At 45.6% G+C, this 21392-nt stretch overlaps 1 protein-coding gene across 2 annotated transcripts in view; it reads left to right on the top strand.

The window, feature by feature from the left end:
* Nucleotides 1–20210, top strand: part of KCNJ6 (potassium inwardly rectifying channel subfamily J member 6) — a 143011-nt gene extending 122801 nt beyond the window's left edge. For both annotated transcript variants that reach the window (XM_085080695.1, XM_085080614.1), the window contains one exon: nucleotides 17111–20210. In XM_085080695.1, coding sequence (XP_084936821.1) covers nucleotides 17111–17436 — 326 coding nt within the window. In that variant the 3' untranslated portion in view covers nucleotides 17437–20210. The remainder of the gene's footprint in view (nucleotides 1–17110) is intronic.
* The last annotated feature ends 1182 nt before the right edge of the window (nucleotides 20211–21392 follow it).

Here is a 21392-nt window from a genome sequence, read left to right as displayed (position 1 = left end):
TTGCTTTTCTTTCATTATTGTGAGCCTGAAGGGCTGATGTTAAAGAGACCCTGGGAACAGTCGGAATCTCTCAGGGAAGAAATGTAATTTTCCGAGTGAGTTTTGAACCACAGATTGCTGAAAAACTCTGAGTTCACAACATTGCAATAAACACCAGGAAAGTGCTCAGGCTGGGGGGACTCAGATACACACACTGGCACTCAAATGCCAGGCAAAATGAACAAAATCTCCCTCTTTTTGTGGAAATGGGGGAAGAAAGGTTAGAGAAAAGCAGAGGGATTGATAGAAATCGGAATTCACTTGCAGGTCGTGGTTGTCATTGGGGTTGTGGGTTGAGGTCAATCAGTTCCTCCACTGCACACTCAGAGACCAATAATGGTGCTAAGAAAGGAAGGATCTGCTCTCTGTAAAGCATTTCGAGCACAGATTATGGTTTCTCTTATTTTTCCTGCCAGTCTGAAAGTTGTACGAGGCTGTCAAGGAGGAGAAAAGGAAATTTGCTGGTGGAAAAGGGTTTTTTTAACAGCACAAAACCATTTTAATGGTGAAACACAAGTTATTGCTGCTACTCAGAAGGCACTTTTTGGCACTTTTTTGGCACTTTTTCGGTAATTTTTTGGCACTTTTCCAGCACTTTTTGGGCATTTTTCAGCACTTTTTTGGCACTTTTTCTCTCAGGATCTCTCAGGATGAGTTGGAGCAGTTTTCAGGGCATGTGAGAGCACTTGAGTTGACTAAATCAGCAGAATATTTGTTGCTTTGAGTCAAATCTAACCCACGTCATCACCGGGGATTTTGCATAATCACTACGCTGAGGTTTTACATCCAGACCAGAAGATATCATACCAAATCTATCTCAGAATAAATATTCTATTTGTTAGGGGTCAGTGCAGGTTTTCTCTTTCCTCCCCTCTGTCTCCTGTTAGAACAATGCAATGCAAGACCATTGGAATAGGAAAATATAAAAAGTTACCAGGTGAGCAACGCTTCAGATTCTAAATTTGAACACCCAAATCTTGCACAAGGCACTTTGGAATGAGATTCTGAGGGGTGGAATGTTGAGATCCAAGCCTTTTGGCCTCATTGAGGTTGATCCCACAGAGAGAAAGAGGGGCAAGCCCAGCATGGGTGCCATGCTCCAAAAAACAGGATGGGAAGAGAGGAGATGCTCCAAAAAACAGGATGGGAAGGGAAGAGAGATGGTCCGAAAAATAGGATGGGAAGGGAAGACAGGAGATATTCCAAAAAGCAGGATGGGCAAGGAAAAGGAGCAGAGGGGCTGCAGATTCAGAGGTGGAAGCTGCTTCAAACAAGAATAGAACCTTCCAGCACCAACCTAGCATTGTCCTCCATGCTGCAGCTCCTCCAGGCCCTCTGGAGCCAGCTTTGGGCAGGAGTTGTCCTTGCTGGAGCTTTTTTCCCCCTCCCAAAAAAAAAAAGGGAAGAGCATCACACCGCTTTGAGATAAAACTCAGATTGGCCCAGGAAGAATGAAACACTTTCTGAGCAGATCAGGAATGGATCCTTGGTGTGAGACAGACAGTGGTGTGGCCCAGATGGACAGAGCAGATCCCTCCATCCCATCCCATCCCATCCCATCCCATCCCATCCCATCCCATCCCATTATTCCATCCCATCCCATCCCATTATTCCATCCCATCCCATCATCCCATCATCCCATCCCATCATCCCATCCGATTATCCCATCCCATCTCATTATCCCATCCCATTATCCCATCCCATCCCATCCCATCCCATCCCATCCTATCCCATTATCCCATCATCCCATCCCATCCCATCCCACTATCCTATCCCATTATCCCATCCATCCCATCAATCCCATCCCATCCATCCCATCACATCCAATTATCCCATCCTATCCATCCCATACCATCCATCCCATTATCCCATCCATCCCATCAATCCCATCCCATCCCATCCCATCCCCATCCCATCCCATCCCATTATCCCATCCCATCCCATCCCATTATCCCATCCCATCCCATCCCATCCCATCCCATCCCATCCCATCCCATCCCATCCATCCCATCATCCCATCCCATCCATCCCATTATCCCATCCCATCATCCCATCCCATTATCCCATCCCATCCCACCTTCTACCTCTTTGTTCCCCCAGCTGCAAAGCTGAGCCCAGATCTCCCCCAGACTCCAACTCACACAGCTCAGGGAGATCTGAGGCTCATTTTGAGGCAATTTGCATGGAAGGGAACAATTACAGCCAAGGCACATCAACAGAGAATCAAGCCCTGCATCTAATGTTGGTAATGCCCTTAATAATAACAACCCCACTTTCCTGGTAGAGAACATTAAACCTGCTGAAAATACAGTATTATTTTTTTTTCCCAAATGATAGTATTTCTCCCCTCCTACACCACATCTACCTTAATCATCTGACTCCCACATAGCTGGCTCGACTTCAATGACAGTCTCCTCTACTTGTTTAAAAGTCATGTTATTTCCACTGCCATCAAAAAGGCAGGATTTTTTCCAAGTGAAGTTATTAAGTTTCCAACACAAGGAACAGTGTGTGGGTGCTGCTGAAGTCGAGTCTCAGGAACGAAAAAGAGATTCCTTCCCTTCCAGCAGAGGATTGAGCCTCCCTTCTCTCTGGGGCCAGGAGACACCTGGATTTATGATGATGTTTTGTCTGTCTGCAAAGTGTCTCGAAGGTTTTTTTCTGCTCCCAGCGAGCCTAGTGATCCAAACTGACTAAAAAAACTAGGGATCACTCCTTCCTTGTGCTGGATGAGTGGAAAAATATTTGAATATTAACATGTCCAAAGCCTTCTAGCCAAAATCCTGAAGGCAACAGGCAATGTTTGATCCAAATTTCCCCTGGAGGCTCCACAAGGCCATCCCATCCACTTATCTGCCATCCAGAGCCCTGATTGATGAGAGCCAAGAGTAATTAGCTCTAATCCACTGCCTGATTCCCACCCAGCTGCTAAGCCACTCGTGTTGGACACAGAAGAAGGAAATTTTTAATACTTTAATTGGGGAAAATCTCTTCGGCGCTGACCTACAGCTGTTCACCTCGAGCTGTGTGCTGACAGAGTCGTGGGTTTTAATCAACTTGGCTGAGTTTCCACAAGTCCTTGCAGCAGCCCCCCGTGCAAGCCCAGGCTTTGTCAAGGGACAGTGGTTTATTCACTTTGTGCCTCTGATATGAACTGAGAGATGAGGAATTAATCTCGGAACAGTTCAGTGTTTGGGGAGAGTTTCAGCTCCTTTTGCACACAGCTTTCCCAGCAGCTGTCAGATCACTGCAGGTCTTCATTTGCTCAGTGCACCTCGCTGAATTTTCCCCTCATTAGCTGCCCTTTCACAGGTTCTCTTCAGTCCCTCTGAATTCTGCAGGAGCAGGAGGTGGAGGGATGTTCCAGCTGGGGAAGGTTTATAAAAACTGCATTATGCAGCACCTACACGTGCAATGAATTAAATCCTCCAGGTTCATTCACGCATTGTTTCAAAACCTGTCAGAGCCCCTTAATCAAATTACAGCCTTCACTCAGCTCAGGATTACACTGATGGTGTCAGTCTGCCATTCTGTCATTCTGTGATGAGGAAAGGGAAAGAAGAGATAAAAGGGAGAATTATAGAAAGTTTTTTGTATCTTCCCCACTGTCCCTCCTTAAGACACCAGCAGAATTGTGTGCCAGATATGATGGCTATTTTTTTTAACTTTGATCCATTCTGTTTTGTGTTTGTGTTAAAAAGACAAGGTCAGAAATGTCTCTCTGGCACTCCTGATGGAACCTGGTGAGTTTTAGTTGTTGTTGGAGCTCATCATTGGAGTCATCCTCAGCCCCCAGCTTCTGCACAAACAGAAAAGTGCTATTTTTTACCACCTTTCCCCAAGATGGAAACAATCCACAGTTCTTTTGGCAATGATCAAGTGATGATCCCCTTGAAAACACACACAGGTTTTAGTTCTGTCTCTGGAGGTGAAATGGCAGGTGAGGTGTTTGGCATTCAGCATGGATGGGACTCCTGGGTTTCTGAGCTGTGTTGCCCTGGCCAGGCAGGAGGTGGAGAAGGACTCTGTGGGCACAAAGTCAGTCAATTCACCTGAAATGCAGGGGAACCACCAGCTGTACTTAAGACCTTTCCAAAAATCTTTGACTTTGTATTAACTCCAATGAAATTCTTCCTTCAGTTGAAAAACAGCAATAATAACCTTAAGCTCTTGAGTGGCAAACATCCAGTGTGACTGGAGAGCAGATTGTGGTGGCAATGCCAAATTTGGGCTCTTTCCACACTCTCCCAGCCCTGGGGATGTTTGTTCCATCAGCACCTTGTGAAATTATCTTTGCTCTCAGCCTGCAGCCCCAAAGCAGCAGCAGCTCAGCATCAGGGAGGGTGAGGACACCTCTCACCCCACTCCTGCCCCAGAAGGATTTGCTCCAAACTCTGGGGTCTAGGATGATCCCTTCTGGCTGATCCATGTTTCCTGAGGCAGAGCAGAGCTCCAGGAGCGGGAAGAGACTCTTCAGTGCTGTTTTGCCGCTCTGAAGCAGCAGCATTAGCTCAGGGAAGGATCTGGTCCGTTAATTTTTAAAATGAGCTTGTGCAGGGAGATGGCAGAGCTGGTGGGAAAACAAGACATCCCTGCAAACCCAAACTCTCCTCCTCTCGAGCATCACACCTCATCAGCTGTGCTTGGAGCTTCCTCTCCTACAGACGACAGTGGGAAAAGGCTGCAAAGTGGATTTTCTCCTGCGGTTGTCATCTTAATCTCCCTCTTTCTCCTGTTAGCAACAAGCTCCAGCTTTATCCCAGAGTTTGCAGTGTCAGGGCTCTGGCTGTGCTCCTGCTTTTGACAGAATTGTTCACAGCAATTCAGCTCAAGGAGCCACACAACAGCAGCAGGCCAGGCTGGTCTGCCTTGCACTGCCACTGGAAAGCTGTAGTGGAATTTTTCCACATTATTTGTGAAGCTGAATGAGATCTGTGAGAGGTGAAGAACACCAGTCATGGCATCCTGCTATTCTTGGGGTCATTTCCTTTAAATAGGTTCTTTTTCTTGTCACTGTGAGCCATTTTCATTCAGAAACAACATGAAGCAGCCACATGAAAAACTGGAGAAATTCCCCAAAGATCCTAAATGGGATCCTGAAAAGCGATTCCATTCCTGTGGAGTTTTGCTACCTGCTCTCATCCAGACTCAATCCACTCCTTTCTGGAAGCCAAGCAAGGCAGCCAGAAGATCCTTTGGACTTTTGTGAAGCTTGGGTTGGGTCATTGCCTTGGCAGAGGCTTTGGACTTGTTGGAACCTGCAGAATGGAATTGCTGCTTGGCCCAAGAGGTGCTGACCACAGGCAGCCTGATCCCAAGGGAATTCCAGTTTGGAGCAGGGGAGCAGAGTTCAGAGAGTCATGGAATGCTCTGGGTGGGAAGAGACATTAAAAATCATCTGGTTCCATTCCCTGCCATGGCAGGGACACCTTCCACTGTCCCAGGCTGCTCCAAGCCCCAGTGTTCAGCCTGGCCTTGGACACTGCCAGGGATCCAGGGGCAGCCACAGCTTCTCTGGGAATTCCATCCCAGGGCCTCCCCACCCTGCCAGGGAACAATTCCTAATTCCCAAGATCCCATCTCTCCCTGCCCTCTGGCACTTTGCAGCCATTCCCTGTGTCCTGTCCCTGCAGCCCTTGGCAATTGTCTCTCTCCATGTTTCCTGCAGCTCCTTCAGGCCCCAAAAGGCCACAATGAGGTCACCCCAAAGCTTCTCCTCTCCAGGCTGAACAATCCCAGCTCTGCCAGCCTTTCCTCCCAGCAGAGCTGCTCCATCCCTCTGCTCATCCTGCTGCCTCCTCTGCACTCTCTCCAACAGTTTCTCATTATCTATCAGGAAAATGCCATTAATCACCTCCTCCTCCCCCAGTGAAAGCCACAAACAGCCCCATGGACACACAACCAACCTCTCCGAGTTCCCAAGGGGATTTATTAACTGAAAGCCTTCACACCTGACCAAATTTTGGGGAATGCTCCCTGAAATGCTGGCCCTGAAGGCTGTGTCCCATCATGGGAGCAGCACCTGATAAAAGCTGGGATTTTATCCCTGTGCTGACATCAGAGACAATCACAGGGGGTCACATCAATACTCCTGGTGAAGCCAGAGCAAACCCTTTGCTCCGTGATTAACAACGTGTTAAGCCACAGCTCCAAATTATTTCAACTTTTCAATGGTTATGGGAACATTTACAAGACTGATGGCTGAGCCAGGCTCTGCCAAGGGGCTGCAAGAGCTGTCATTTATTACAGAGCTTTCTTGTAGCCAAATTGTGTAACACTACCCTGCTGAACTGCGGGAGAAGAATTATGAGCTTTGCCACAGCGTCTTCCCAAGTTAGAAATCCAGTGGAGCTTTCAGCATTACAGATGTTTTTGTGAGTGGGGAGAGGGAAGAAATTAAGAAATGCCATTAGAACTTCGCCAAAAATACAAACCCCAAACATTTCTGCACTGTGGTGACACAACAGAACTTCGCTCCTTGGGTTGGTTGATTCAATCCTGTCACACCACAGTACTGAGGTGATTTTTTGTCGAGTTTCACTGCGTGCTCATAATCAATTAATTCCTCATTAAACACTCACATGAAACATTGGAGACAGATGTTTTTAGCCAGAAATGCCTGGGTTTGGTTTTTCCCTGCTCTTGGGAGGCTGGTGTGGGTGATTTTCTGAGGCAGGACACCTGGCAGTGAGGGATGTCCAGTTTTAGCAGAGTTTTCCTTGTTCAATGTCTGCATCAATGAAAGGCTCCAAGCCAGCAGCAGCAGCAATAAAAGCTGCAGGAGAGAGGCTGTGGCACTGTGCTGGTCATGCAGGGGAATCTGGTTTGCAGCTGGGTCAGAAATGCCTCAAATCCACGTGGGAATCAGCAGGAAATCAAGGAAAGCACCATCCTGGAGCTCTGAGGGAGTTCAGCTCATCCTTCAAATGATGCCTGAACAGCTTAGCTGAAACAGAGACTAGACAAAGTTAGGAGAATAAAAAGCAGATTAATTTATTGAAGGCCTTCAGGTGCATTCAGGGCAGACAGAGCCTACTGCAGAGGTTACACCCAAAATGGACAGTGAGTCACAAGTTCTTCATATTTTTTAAGTTCTGTTTTATTAACACATCAGCTTTAATCCTCCAATTACATCTTCAGCTGATGATGTCAATCAACCCAAGCTTGCTCCCCCAATTCACTATTATTTCCATATTTTGGGGCTCTGAGGCAGCGAAGTGTCCTTGGATTTTCCATGTGAGAGCAAATGTTTTGTCTAAAACGCTGGGAACAGAGGTTTTTAACACTTTGTGAAGCCCAGAACTGCACCAAAACTCCAGCTACATGAGGAACAGAAGCTAAAAATCCTTCAGGCATCCCAAACACTCCATTCCTGCCACAACCCCACAACACCCTGGTGAAGCCTCACAGCCTCCCTGCCCTGACATTCCCAAAGAAAACTTCTGCAATCATCCCTCGGCGATATTTTCCAGGCATTGCTGCTTTTTTTTGCTTTTTTTTTTCCCTTGGTTTAGACACACAGTGACTTCCAAGGCATCTCTGCTGGGAGAAGAGTGCCACCTCATGACTGCTGCTGAGGATGGAAGGAGCCAGGGCAGGGAGCTGGGATTGTGCAGGACAGGGATAGATTGTGTCCCTGGCAGGTTTTCATCCAGCACAAAACTCCCAAACTCGTATTTTTGTGCTTTGCTGGATGCTAAATCCAGGGCTGAGCAGGAATTTATTAATGACTCAGGAGAGCTGGTGTTATGGAGGGTTTCACAGGAGGTTTTTCATGCTTTGAAAGCACATTTTTTTAATTTCAGAGTCTTTTCCATCATCTCAGGCACCTCCTCTGGGAATTCTGCAATTTGGGATATCAGCACCTTCATCTTACTTCCCTTTCCCCACACACTCTTCTCAAGTTCCTTATTTTTTCCTTACCAAACCAACAAACTTTTCTCAAATTTTTCATCTGAGATATGTTTTGTTAAACTGAGGAGAATTAAAAAGTCCTAATGACTTTTTTTTGCTTCCATAAGTGAGGTGCAAGTGTCAAAAAAACTTAGAATTTCTCTGCTCCATCACCAGTTGAGGCAAAATCTAACACATTTTGTCATGGATTGATTAGACTGTGCCCCTCCAGAAAAAAATTAGTTTCAATATTATTAGTTTAAATATGAAGGAATAGGAAAAAATAACATTTTACTGGGGTTTTTTGCTATTTTTTTGGTCCCCTCTCCCCCTACTTTGAATGAATCCAGGCAGTGAGGAAAGTGCCAGACTGAAAAGCCCAGAGCTTGAAGTGTGTTGTTCCTATTTTTTCCCAGAATAGAAACGTCAGGAGAGCAGAACTGAAGCTTTGCTGAAATCCCAACCCTACTGCTGCTCTTCCCCTTTGCTGAACCCATTGCTAAATGTGTTCAGTAAATCAGATTCTTCCACGCCACTTCAAAAAAATCCTCAATTAAAACCAAGTGAATATTCATTTTTCCCAAATGCTCATTGATCTACCAGCAGGTGTATTAACAGCCCCTACTACTGGACAGGATGCCAGGCAGAAAAAATACACAAAATGTGACAGAACTTGAATATTAAATAGCATTTCAGAAGTGAAAGATTTTGCATCTCATTCCCCCCAGGCAGCCACTCTCTGCTCCCCCCTGCATTTCAAAAACACGCTGCTCCAGTTGTCAGATAGCCAAACATTATTAACCTGAAAGCATCAGCTTAATAAGTCTCATCCCCTGAACTGAAAAAAGACTCAGAAGAAAAATCAAAACCCACTTGCGACTCAGTGGGAGGATTTTTACAGCACAGCTGATTTTCTGTGCAGAACTGCAAGAAGGCCTGCAAAAGTTCCTCAAAAATCAGAGCTGCAGGGAGCCTGGCATGGGCTGAGCCTTTTTGTTATGATAAAGCTATCAATAAACCTCATTTAAATTTTAATTGAAGACCGTCGTTGTGTCAGACGAGCTCTGAGCTTAATGTGTTTGCTGGTTACCCTTAAAGAGATTTTTATAAAGGGGTTAATCAATCATATGAAGTAATGACATGAACAAATGGTTGCCTGCTTGAACTCTCTCTAAGAAAATTAAAGAAAATTCAAGGGGATAAGATCTACTCTCCAAGCCCATCACTTAAAATAGGAAGAAAATCAACCCAGATATTCCTCCTCCTCCCAGATCTTGGGATTCAGAGTTTTCCCTCTGCAAACCACAGAGCTCCTCTCCCCCAGCCCCCTTGCTACTCTTTCAGGTGAAACAGAAGTCAAAAATATCCTCTCCGAAAGCAGGATATCTTTAGAAAAGCTGATTTCTTCGAGTTTCCTCCTCTCAAAGCAAGCAAGCACCACCCACCCCCGCTCAGCTTGTCCAGCCCACCCAAAAGGATGCTCTGTTACAAAACCACCCAGGCCACCCCACGGAACTGGGCTGCTCCTTCCCAAAAATTCCAGTGATTTTGGAACCTTTGCTCGTGCTGCATCTCCAAACATCACTTCTCCCCAGCATCTGCCTGGCAGAAACAAATGCTTTATTTACCCTGAGCTCTCTCTCATCTCCCCCTCTGCTCTCTCAGCAGCTCAACCAGGCTGCAGCCACAAACCTCAGAACAACCCCCAGAATATTTGCTGGGTGATTCACAGATTTTGCTGTCAAAAAGCTCCTGATCTTCCCTGATTTCCTGGATTTTACAGCATGCCAAGCTGCGTGTTCACACTGTTTTGTCTTTAATCCTTTGGCTTCGCGAGCATTTCCACAGGAAAATGTGACATTTTTATAAAAAGCTCCGAGTAGGGAAAGTTCAGCACGGAGCAAAGCTTTTGAAGGAGAGAAACAAAAGCCATCCAGACTGGAATTAGGTGTGGAAGAAGCCTGCCCAGAAAGGGGTGGAATTGTCACACCTCTATTTTAATGAAATGTTTCTCTCCCAGCCGTGACAGCAGGAGTGTGCAGCAGGTACAAAGTGTCACAGAAAATGCTTCTTTCGCAGCAAGCACCATTCCAAAGGAAGGGTTTTATTCTCCCAGCCATCCCTTGGGGTTAATTCCCATCAGTGGGAATTCAGCAGTGCCCAAACATGCCTTGTTTTAGTGTCAGTCCCATTGCAGTGGGTGCTAAGTGCAGTTCCCCTGGAGAGAGGCAGATGGTGAGGGCTGGGTTGCATTAGAACTACATATTTTTCCCACAAAAGATTGACTCTCCTTGCTTATTCCTTGAAGGATGCCATCTTGGAAGATCTCCCTCACAAAATATGTTCAAGGCATTTCACAGAATCACAGGATCATGGAATGGTTTGGGTTGGAAGGACCTTAAATCCCATCCAGTGCCACCCCAGCCATGGCAGGGACACCTTGCACTGTCCCAGGCTGCTCCAAGCCCCAATGTCCAACCTGGCCTTGGACACTGCCAGGGATCCAGGGGCAGCCACAGCTTCTCTGGGAATTCCATCCCAGGGCCTCCCCACCCTGCCAGGGAACAATTCCTAATTCCCAAGATCCCATCTCTCCCTGCCCTCTGGCACTTTGCAGCCATTCCCTGTGTCCTGTCCCTGCAGCCCTTGGCAATTGTCTCTCTCCATGTTTCCTGCAGCTCCTTCAGGCACCAAAAGGCCACAATGAGGTCACCCCAAAGCTTCTCCTCTCCAGGCTGAAGAATCCCAGCTCTGCCAGCCTTTCCTCCCAGCAGAGCTGCTCCATCCCTCTGCTCATCCTGCTGCCTCCTCTGCACTCTCTCCAGCAGCTCCAGCTCCTTGCTGTGCTGAGCCCCAGGGCTGGAGCAGCTCTGCAGGTGAGCTCTCACCTGAGCACAGCAACACAATCCCAATCCCTCTCCTGCTGCCCACACTGCTTTGGATGCAGCCCAGGACACATTTGGTTTTCTGGGATGCAAATGCACATTTCTGGGCCATGAATTTTCTATTCTTCACTTCCTACCTACTATTTATATTTGCCAAATTCCCATCATCTCCCTCCCCAGCAAGGACTGGAGAGAGAGGAACCTCCCTCTGATCCATCCAAGATCCTCTCAGCTCCATGCAGATCCACCCAGCATCCTCTCAGCCCCTCACTCTGGTGGCTCAGCTGACACTGCTCCATGAAAAATCCTGCAGGATTTTTCCTTCTCCAGGTGGGCAGCAGCTGGAATCAGAGCCCTTGCTGCCTGTTCCTGGATGATTGTGAAGGAATTGTGAAGGATTCCCCTGTGCCATGACAGGGGAGAACATCCCAGCTCCAGGATTCAGGAGAAAGCCCAAGGATTAGTAGCAAATTAGTATTTATTATTGGCAAATTGGTATTGTTTAAAGGGCAGGGCAGGTCTTCTCCTTATTCAGCAGTTTGAAAAGCTGATCTGCAGCTTCTTTTCAACCAAATTCTCATCAATCCTCCTGTGGTGGCAGCCAGGGGGAAAAATAAAGCTCCTGGTTGGTGCTGAGGTGATGCCTGAGGAAGCTCTGGATCCATAAATGTTTCCCAAACACAGGGCAGGGCACAGACTCCTGGCACTCCACATTCCTCTGGATTGAGCTCCTCCTTCCCTAGGACTCCCAGTACCAGGTCTGGAATAAGCTTCTCTCTCTCTGGTCAGACATTATTGGATGTGATCAATTTCCCAGATTTGGGTGACAGAAAAATGTGATCACCACCCACTGGAAGAAGCACAGCTGAAAAAAAAAATCATTTTTTTCATTCAGACATATCAAGATTTGCTGGACACAGCCTCAAAATGAGGCTCAATGGAGGTTAAATATTGGCTGGGTGGTAATTTGATGTAAAATTGTGATTTTTTGGTGAAATAACTACCTCTTTGGAAGCTCCTTATTGAGAATGGGTTGGTACTGTTTGCTGAAAGTGGCAGCACATTTAAAGGTTGGATCAGACAAGCTCTCCTGCCTCACCAGGTACCACTTGTCAGCAAGCAAGAAATGAGACACAAATTACCCAGTGAAACATAATTAAATCCTGATAGGAGAAACATTAACTGAGCGAATCAAACATTTCTAATTCAGCAATTTTCCACTGGAAAATATCATTTCACTGGCATTGGAATCTCCTGCTGGGGGGAGAAAACATGTATTTTAATAGTTTGTAAAAGACTAAAGCATGTCCATTTTTTTTCTAATTAAGGTGTTGCATTACACAATATATCACACTTGAAGAAGTCAATATGAAACCAGAATGCTTTGATTCAAGTTAGGCTGTGCTGAGAATTTAACTTAATACCAACTCCTTTTTTTTTCTTTTTTTTTCTTTTTTTTTTTTTTTAAATGCTTGTTATTTGTTTTAGCAAGAAACAGCATTCAGAGCGCCAGAAAGTTCAACTGCCTTGAAATCCCAGCTCAGTTTCCTTTGCATATTCATCTCAGTGCACATGGGAGTTGATAATCTGTATTTTCTCCCGCAGAGCTGTGATTTTTTTTTTTTTGCAGGCTGGGGTGGTCAGAGCAGCTGCTGCAGCCCACTCACTCCGTGGTAATTTGGATTTTCTGGGGTGGAGCTCGGAGAGACCTCTGAGCAGCACTCCCAGATGGTGCCAGAACGGAGTAAAATCTCAGACACACTGATCTGCTCCTCAGATTGAGTGAGATTAAGTCAGAAATGTGAAAATAGAAGGATTGGGTAAGGAATGTGAGAATAGAAGTGTCAGATTGCTCGAATGGCTTGCAAGGGAAAAAAATAAATCACGTTGGTTTTGAAATTAAAAGAGGGAAAAGAAAACAAAGAAAACCCAATGGAAGTTAACTCCTTATATTCTTATAAGAAAAAAAATCACTCTGCCCTCACTCTCTTCCTCTCCCACACAATCCAAACCCTCACAACATGAAGGTTTTTCACCCAGATCCTCAGATGTGCTGAAGCTAAGATATTTAAAATATTTCAAAGGTCCCAGGCTCCTGCCCAGTTTTGAGTCCTTTCAGGAGGTTTAGGTATTGCTCAGGGTGAGATAAATATCCCATTTCCATCCCATTTCCAGGTGTGCTCTGAACCAAGTTATCAGAGCCCCAGGGAATTCCCCTTTGCTACCTCTGAATGAGAGATTTCATATATATATATATATATAAATATCTATGTATATATATATGTTTATGGGGTGTTTACTCAAGGAAACTGAAACTACCATGGGTTTATTGTCAGCTGTACCTAAATTCTAGGATTTTATGCTTCCAGCTTTAAAAAACACAGTGAATTCAGAGTCCAACACAACTTTTTGCTTCCTTCTTTTCAGCTTGATTACAGAGGACCAATTAACTCCCATGGACTGTTTCTGACACTAACTTGGTGGCACTCTGGAAATTTCATTCCAAATGTCCATCCTTTAATATATTTTTTTCTCTTTTTTTTTCCTTGTGTGTGAGGCAAACATTTTCACACCAGGGAGAGCTGTTTAGTACAAATTTGACAGCCAAAAAAAAAAAAAATTATTCTAGAGGAGGAAGAGAATATCCTGCCAGCACACCTCCTGCTTTTGCATCTCAGCATGTTCCCGGTGGCACAGCAGTGAAACAGCCCCGGCAGAGCTGGGGAATTTGCCAAAACCCACACAGAGCCTGCAGGAGAACCCAGGGAGCAGCCAGGGGGTCTTGACTCCAAGCTTCTGGCTTGTTTTGAATAGCCCACGTTGGTTTCTTCTTCTCCTGAGCACCTAAGAATAGCAGAGGGATAAATCCTTCAGCAAATAGGTTTGAGTCCGAAAGGTCAGCAGGGCAGAGAGCTCAGCTCTGCCTGGCTGGGATCCTTCAGAACACGGGAGAAGGGCTGGGATAAAAAACTGGGCTGGGATAGAAAACTGGGAATCTGCTTGGGGTTTCTGGAGCTGCAAATAAGGTGCACATTCAGCCAGTTCCCTCAATATTGGGGTCATGGGAGAGGGATTATCTGGAAAGGGACTTTGAGCTTCGGTCTGCAGGGACAGGACACAGGGAATGGCTGCAAAGTGCCAGAGGGCAGGGAGAGATGGGAGATTGGGAATTAGGAATTGTTCCCTGGCAGGGTGGGGAGGCCCTGGGATGGAATTCCCAGAGAAGCTGTGGCTGCCCCTGGATCCCTGGCAGTGTCCAAGGCCAGGTTGGAACTTGGAGCACCCTGATCTAACACAAGATTCCCCATCCATGGGAACTGGATGGTTTTTGATATTCCTTCCAACCCCAAACCATTCTGGGACTCTTTGATCCCAGTGATTCAGTAAAATCCTCCCATCTCCTCCCTCTTGGCCCAGACTAGGTGCAGAATCAGCCCTAAAGCCACAGGTCAGGGTCTCTCCTGATTCCCTCAGCTCCATCCTGAGCACATGGAGGCTGCAGGAATCAATCTCAGGGGGATGAGAACCTCTGCAACATTTGCTTTTGGGTTTAAAAGGTTCTCATTTTTCAAATGAACCTTTTGACAAAGATAAAAACCTCTGCAGTGATACCTCAGCAAAGGCTTTTAAGGTGAAAACAGGGTGAGGACAATTTAACAGGAACATCCCACAGGCACAGGGAGTTCTCTGCTCCCAGCCAGAGAGCCCAGACCAAATTTTGTCCTCCTGTACATGATTAAAACCCCAGAAATGGGAATTTCACCCCAGAAATGGGAACTCCCCTGTTTTCCACACACTCCTGAATAATTTGCTGCTGAATAATTTACTCCAGGCTGAAGAGTGGAGCAGAATTCCCATGCAGTGATTGGAACCATCCATTCCTGTGGGATATCCCATATAATTGGGTGCAGCAGAAAGTCTGCCAAGTGCCAGCAGCAAACTGCTGAACCTCAAAATCACTGTGACTGTCAGAGAGGTGCAGCCAGTCATGGACTTTAGCTCTTGGCTCCTCGTTTCACTGAGAGCCCTTTTTCATCCCAGAAAGGGAATTTGGAAAGGTGAGGTTGTAAAAAAAGCCTGTCTGGAGTAAAACAAAAGCTGAATGAGGCTGTCACTGTGTGTAAGCAGCAGGGTTGGAAAATCACTGTATTTCAGCCCAAACATGGATTTGATCCCATGGTTCTGAAGCAAGCTTTTCCCCCTGGTTTTTTTAAGGCATTTTATTTTGATGGCTCCCACCCCAAGGGGAAACTTTTTGTTCCCCTTTGAAAGTAAAACCATACAAAATTTTCATAGTAACAATAATATAACAATAAAAAGCCAAGGTAACTTGGCTGACTGAACAAAAAAAGTCTCCACCACCCAATCCCCATAATTTAGTTTCACTTAGTTGAAAAATCCTAACTTCCATTCTAGCTCTGAAAGTGTTTCATCCTGCTGTGGCAAAGGAACAGGAATTAAATCATTGCTGAATGGGAGCCTGAATTAAAAATGGAGATCAACATTTCAGAGGAGGGTTTGGGGTTTTTTATGATCTGTAACTTTAACACAGTTCAATTAATCTTCTTGAAAATTGTCCCTCCTCTTTGCCACCAGGCAAAATAATTTTTTCTACCCAAAGCAGCAGGATCATCAAGTCCTTGCTTTCCTTGTAATTAAAACTCCAAATTTCCCACTCACTTCCAAGTGGAATTTCAGCAGTAAAGGGATTAGAAACAGATGAGTCTTAGGAATGGCACCTTCCTTTGGGGAAACCCAAACAGGGGTCACTGGGTGGATCAGGGAATCAGAGAATCATAAAATCATTGAGGTTGGAAAAGAACTTTCAGATCATTGAGCCCAACCAGCATCACCCCATGGTCACCACTAAACTGGACACAGCCCTGGAGGAGCCTCTCAGTGCCCAGAAAATATTTTCTTACATTTTTTAAAGAATATATGATATTCTTTAAAATACAAAATCACATGGGAAATGTCACAAGAGGTGATTTTGTCATGGGGCTTGGTGTCCTCCCACCCTACCCACCTGTGAAACAAGCAGGAAAATGGGAAGATCTTTGTATTTCCATTTGCTCGGGAACTGAAATGCAAACTTGTCCTGGAAGAACAATGAGACAAACGAAGGTTTAAATATTTGTGTCAGGACCAAAGAAAGGAAACTGAGGTGGTGTTCCTGCCTGGCTGCAGCAGGGAGATCCAGAGCAGCAGCTTTCCCACATTTTTCCTGTGAATTGTGACTCCACAGAGTCCAAGGAGCTGCAGGAAGGGCAGGGAAACACCAGAGCAGTGTGACAGCTGGTAAACATCTTCCTAAAAGTGAGAAATGCAGAGAAACAGCAGCTTTCAGCCATCAGAAGGAAGAATTGAGATCTTGGGAGAGAAGGCTCGAAGGACTGAGGGCAGAATTACCTGGAACTGTCTTCACAGCCCTGGAAAGGATTTGGGATATTGAACTCCCAATGCTGGTTCTTTACAGGACCTTCCCTGTGATTTTCCAGGATGCCACCAATGCAGAGAGACAATGGGCATTTCTACAGTCTGCCATTTCTGCTGTCTAAATTTATTTTAATTGCTCATGATTGCCTTCTAAATAACTGATGTGTGGCAGGCTCGTCCAGGGCTTAAATAATTTTATTTACTAAATATTCCATATATACTGTTCAGCTTAGTAATACATAGCTAATAATATGCAGCAGTAAAAAGAAAAGGAAAATCACATTCCTTTCATATTCTCCCTTTTTGCTGGCATCATGTTTTGGTCTCATATTCATTCACCCTGGGAATGCTGAGTTTCCTGTTTTTCCTGGGAAGCTGAGTTTCCCCTTTTTCCTGGGAAGCTGAGTTTCCCATTTTACCAGGAAAGTTGAGTTTCCCGTTTTTCCTGGAAAGCTGAGTTTCCTCTTTGTCCTGGAAAGTTGAGTTTTCCGTTTTTCCTGGAAAGTTGGGTTTCCCGTTTTACCTGAAAAGCTGAGTTTCCTGTTTTTCCTGGAAAGCTGAGTTTCCAGTTTTTCCTGGAAAGTTGGGTTTCCCATTTTTCCTGGGCAGATGGGTTTTCTCTCAGCCTCAGCAGCAGGTGAGTTGGTGAATCATGGGCGGAAGAAGAGGGTTTAATAAAGAAATTATTATTAAAGTCTTTGCGTTTGTAATTCTGCGCGGGAAGAAAAGGCATCAATTTACACACCTTGAAGTTTCTTTCTGATCTCCACCTCGTGTGTTGTCAAACATTCTGTCCTGGCTTGTGCCTTCTGACAGACAGGAAAAGAAATAATTATTTTTTTGGTGTGTCCCTGCAGGGATGACGTGCCAGGCGCGCAGCTCCTACATCACCAGCGAGATCCTGTGGGGCTATCGCTTCACGCCCGTGCTCACGCTGGAGGATGGATTCTACGAGGTTGACTACAACAGCTTCCACGAAACCTACGAGACCAACACCCCCGTCTACAGTGCCAAAGAGCTGGCAGAGATGGCCAGCCGAGCAGAACTGCCCCTGACGTGGTCAGTGTCCAGCAAGCTGGACCAGCACGCCGAGCTGGAAACGGAGGAGGAGGAGAAGAACCAAGAAGACCAAAATGAAAGGAATGGCGACGTGGCCAACTTGGAGAATGAGTCCAAAGTGTAGAGCCAAGGGAGGAATGAGGGCAAAACCACCTCCTTTGTCTGCTCCCTCTCTGCTCCTGTTTCTTTCTGCAACACGCCTTTAATTTCCTTCTCTTCCCGCTGTTCGTAACTCACGGAAAATAAACATTTTAGATGCAAAATACTCCAACCCTGGAGATTCCCAGACTAAGCAAGGCGTGGGTTAAAGCTGCAGCCCCATCACTGATGGTGGAATCTCCCCTGGCAGTGACTGACGGAGTCCAGACCTCCAGGTTTATTCACATCAACAGCACGAAAACAAATCCCTGAACGCAGAGCAAAGGCATGCGAGGGATTGAAGAGGAAAGACTAATTAATGTTCATCAAAGCAATGGGCCTTGACTGTGGTTTTGATGTATTTCAGGACAGTTTCACAGACTGGGAAACACAATGGGCCTTGCAGCTTTCAGAGGAAGGTGAGCAGAGGGACCTGCAATCCCCCCAGTCCTGTACATATGCCTTATGTAACTATTTCTCTTTACATTTAGTAATAAACGCCGCATGTACAAAAGTACTGTAGTAAAGAACTTCTAAATAATGTACACAGCTGTGTAATTAATGTAGGGTTAGAAACAGAGCTCTAGAAATATTGGGATGCAAAAACTTAACTACCCATCGAGTAGGCATTTCTCTTCAAATATTTGGAGTGTAATATTGATTTTAATTTTTTTTTTTTTTCCCCTCTATGACTCTTCCAGTGCATGACATTTTCTTCAGTGTACCAGACTGGCAGCTATTTAGAGTACCTCACTGTTTGCCAAACAGATTGTTTTGCTCACTCTAAAAAGCCATAAAGTCTGGGAGAGGGCAGGGTGGAGAAATTGTAACTCCTGACATACTGTGAAAATGTTTACAATTGAGGCAAAACCCTTCCTGGTTCCCCTTTCTTGGGGCAGTTCAGGCTGAAATCAAGGCTGTGGCAAACTCATGGCTAACCAGAATTTCCTGTATATCTTCATCTAGCGAGCATGTGTCACCTGGAGGTTTTATCCTTACTGTGCAATATCCAGGGAATCTTCTCCCTCCTCCCCACCCAAACCACGGGAGATCAGCGGAGTTGTTTGCTACACAAAAAAAAACCCAAAAAAAACCAAAACAAACCCACACAAGCCATTGAAAAATGAATGTTGCACCTCAGCCAGTAGATTTTAGCCACTCCACCTGGGAAAGGAACAGCTGGATTTCGTGTGGAGCCGGAATCCATGGAATTTGCCATTTTTCGAGGCACGGGGGGCACAACATCCCTGGGGTTGTCCTTCCAGGAGGATTCCCAGAAAACACACAGATCCTGCCACCCCTGCTCAGGAGAGAGATTCCCCAGTGAGTTTCTCCACCTTAGGTAGCTCCCTGGTTGTCGTAAATCCCTGGAAATCCTGGACATTCCACCCGCAAAGGGGCAGAGAGAATTTACATCATTTCTATGACAGCACCCATGGGAATGGGGCAGCTCAGCCCCACAAAGAACAGCATTTCTGCCAGCAAAGGAGGAGAAACTGCAGCCTTAATTTTGTTTTTTTTAATGCCTGCCTACTCCGGGAAGAAAGCAAACGCTGAAGAGAATCCGAAGTTTTTTTTCTTTTTGTACAGAAAAATTTACGTTACAATAAAAAGAGAAAAAAAAAAAATAAACCTCAGGAGAAACTTGGTGGGCAGGTGGGAAATTTGCACTGTGATATAGCTTTGGCATTAAATTCACACCTCTTTTCCTTTTTTTTTATTTTTTTTTTGCCGACACAACTGCCCCTTGCTAATTTCCAGAGAGGGTGGCTGATCTGGGATGTCCTCAGGCGAGGAGAAGGGAAGGGTCACACACCAGGGCACATCAGGCTGGATGGGGAGAGGGTTTTTCTGTTTCATTTTCCCCAAAAAGGCTTTCCCAGAGCAGCAGGATGCGAGGAATGGAGCAGGGTAAGGTTTGGGTCCCTCCAGCTGGGGTGGAGGTTGAAGCCACCTCGGTGAAGGTTGGGGACACTTCTGGGACACTCTTGGCCATCACCCTTCCCAAGCTCATCCTTCAGCGCCATCATCAGCGGCTGCCACGCTCTCCAGCCCACCCATCACCACTCCCAAGGCTCCCCAAGAGGGCTGCCAAGATTTTTTAGGGCAAAGAGGCTCCACAATCCCTCTGGAAGCGTTGGGGCCACGGCAGCACAACCCCCATCCCGCCAAAGGTGCATGAGCCGAAAGCAAAGCTTTCCCTCCGAGGATCAACCTGCTTTTCGCTCTTGGAATCCACTGGGCTGCTCTAGAAGTCACTGCTGCAGCGAGAGGAAATCGGTGTTAGTGGAGCAGCAGCTCAGGGCCCTGATGAAACCTTTTTTTTTGGTGTCCTTCAGCACGAGAAAAGAGACTTTCCGCCGCTGGGGCATGCGCATGTGTAAGCTTTATTTCTGTGAATAGGGCACTTACAGCTTAAGGTGTGTGTGTTTTGTCTCTTTCTCTCTCTCCCTCCCCTGTATTTTCTCGTCTTTGGTATCCATGTAGTACGGACTGTAAAGTTTATGAGATCTCATTTTTTTTGTAACATAAGCTTTAAAAAAAAAAAACTATATATATATATAGAAGCCTCCAGAGCTTTCGACGGGGAAGCTTCGCGTAAACTTTGTACTAGAATGTCCCTATCAAACACCTCTATTTTTCTACAATGATTGATTAAGCAGTTTAACAATGTATTTTGTGTCAATGATTTCAACTGAATTGGTACGAAGACAATTAAGAATTGAATGCTGTTAATTAACAATGGATTTTCAAGCCGTATATCCTGAGTGGCGTTTTCATTAATGGTCAATAATGAACAATATGATAGCAAAGCTCAATTCCCTGTGGGAATATTTGTGGCAAATCACATTTAAGGGATATGAATAACGTAACATCTCAATGTAATTGACTACATGATTAATCAAGACCCATTACACCTCTATTTCATTCACTAAAATATTTTGGCTGCTTTTTATTGGAGTATTTTAGGATATCCAGGAGGAAAAGGGTTTCCAGAGGTAAATGTGAGCTCTCAGTAATCTCCTGGAGCTCACAATTCCTTCTCCAACGACCAGAAACACTGCTGAGTGACAATGTGACCTTCAGCAAATATTTCAAGCTCAGGTTTATCATTTAGCAATAAATACCACCTTCTCAGCATTAAAAGAAATCACCAAAATTATTTTAAAGCATCACCCAAAAATGCAGATGTCCTGGTAGGTCCATTCAGCTGTTCTGATCTGAATCTTTGCCCCACAACACCAAAGCCTTGGGAGTCATCCCAACAAATTCAGCAGCTGCCAAAATCAGGATAAGGTGCTGGAAAATCCAGGAAGATCAGCAGAGGGTTTGAAGTTCACTTCAAGTCTTTGGCTTCAAATCTGGGTTGTCCATGTTCCTCTGTTGGAGCTCAAGAGGTCATTCAGGCCTTCCAGAACCATGGAAGAAATTCCCAAAATCCCTGTTCTGTTTCCAGGCACAGTTCAGCCCCACTGAGCTCTTTAGGAGAGGGAAAGGCTGGACTCAGTGCTCTCTTCACATCCCACTTCTCCCAAAACACAAACCCTGCCATGAGGGCACTGACAGCTCCATCCCCTCACTCTGGAATTCTCCCAACAGCCCAACTTTCACCCTCTGGTGTGGAAGGTTCCCTGCCCATGGCAGGAGGGGTGGAACTGGATGATCTTTGAGGTTCCTTCAAACCCAAACCATTCCAGGATGTTACAATTCTGTAATTATAAGATTCCATAACATCTTTGGGGTTTTTTAATGGAAGAATGGAAAATTCCTCATTCCCAGCCTATCCATCAAGATGTTCCCTGGGCAAATGCCAGCCCAGGTTTGTCACCTCCTGAGCTGGAGTTGTTTGGTCTTGTTTGAACAGGTACAGCAGAGCACAGCCCTGAGAGGATGCACCGCATTATTCCCAGAAAACCTGGGATATCTCTGACTCCTGCCTTT

Source organism: Lichenostomus cassidix, chromosome 1 (assembly GCF_008360975.1).
Source record: "Lichenostomus cassidix isolate B80296 chromosome 1, HeHo_3.0, whole genome shotgun sequence".
Classification (NCBI taxonomy): domain Eukaryota; kingdom Metazoa; phylum Chordata; class Aves; order Passeriformes; family Meliphagidae; genus Lichenostomus; species Lichenostomus cassidix.
The sequence above is the reverse complement of the archived record's forward strand: the minus strand, read 5'-3'. Positions and strand labels throughout refer to the sequence as shown.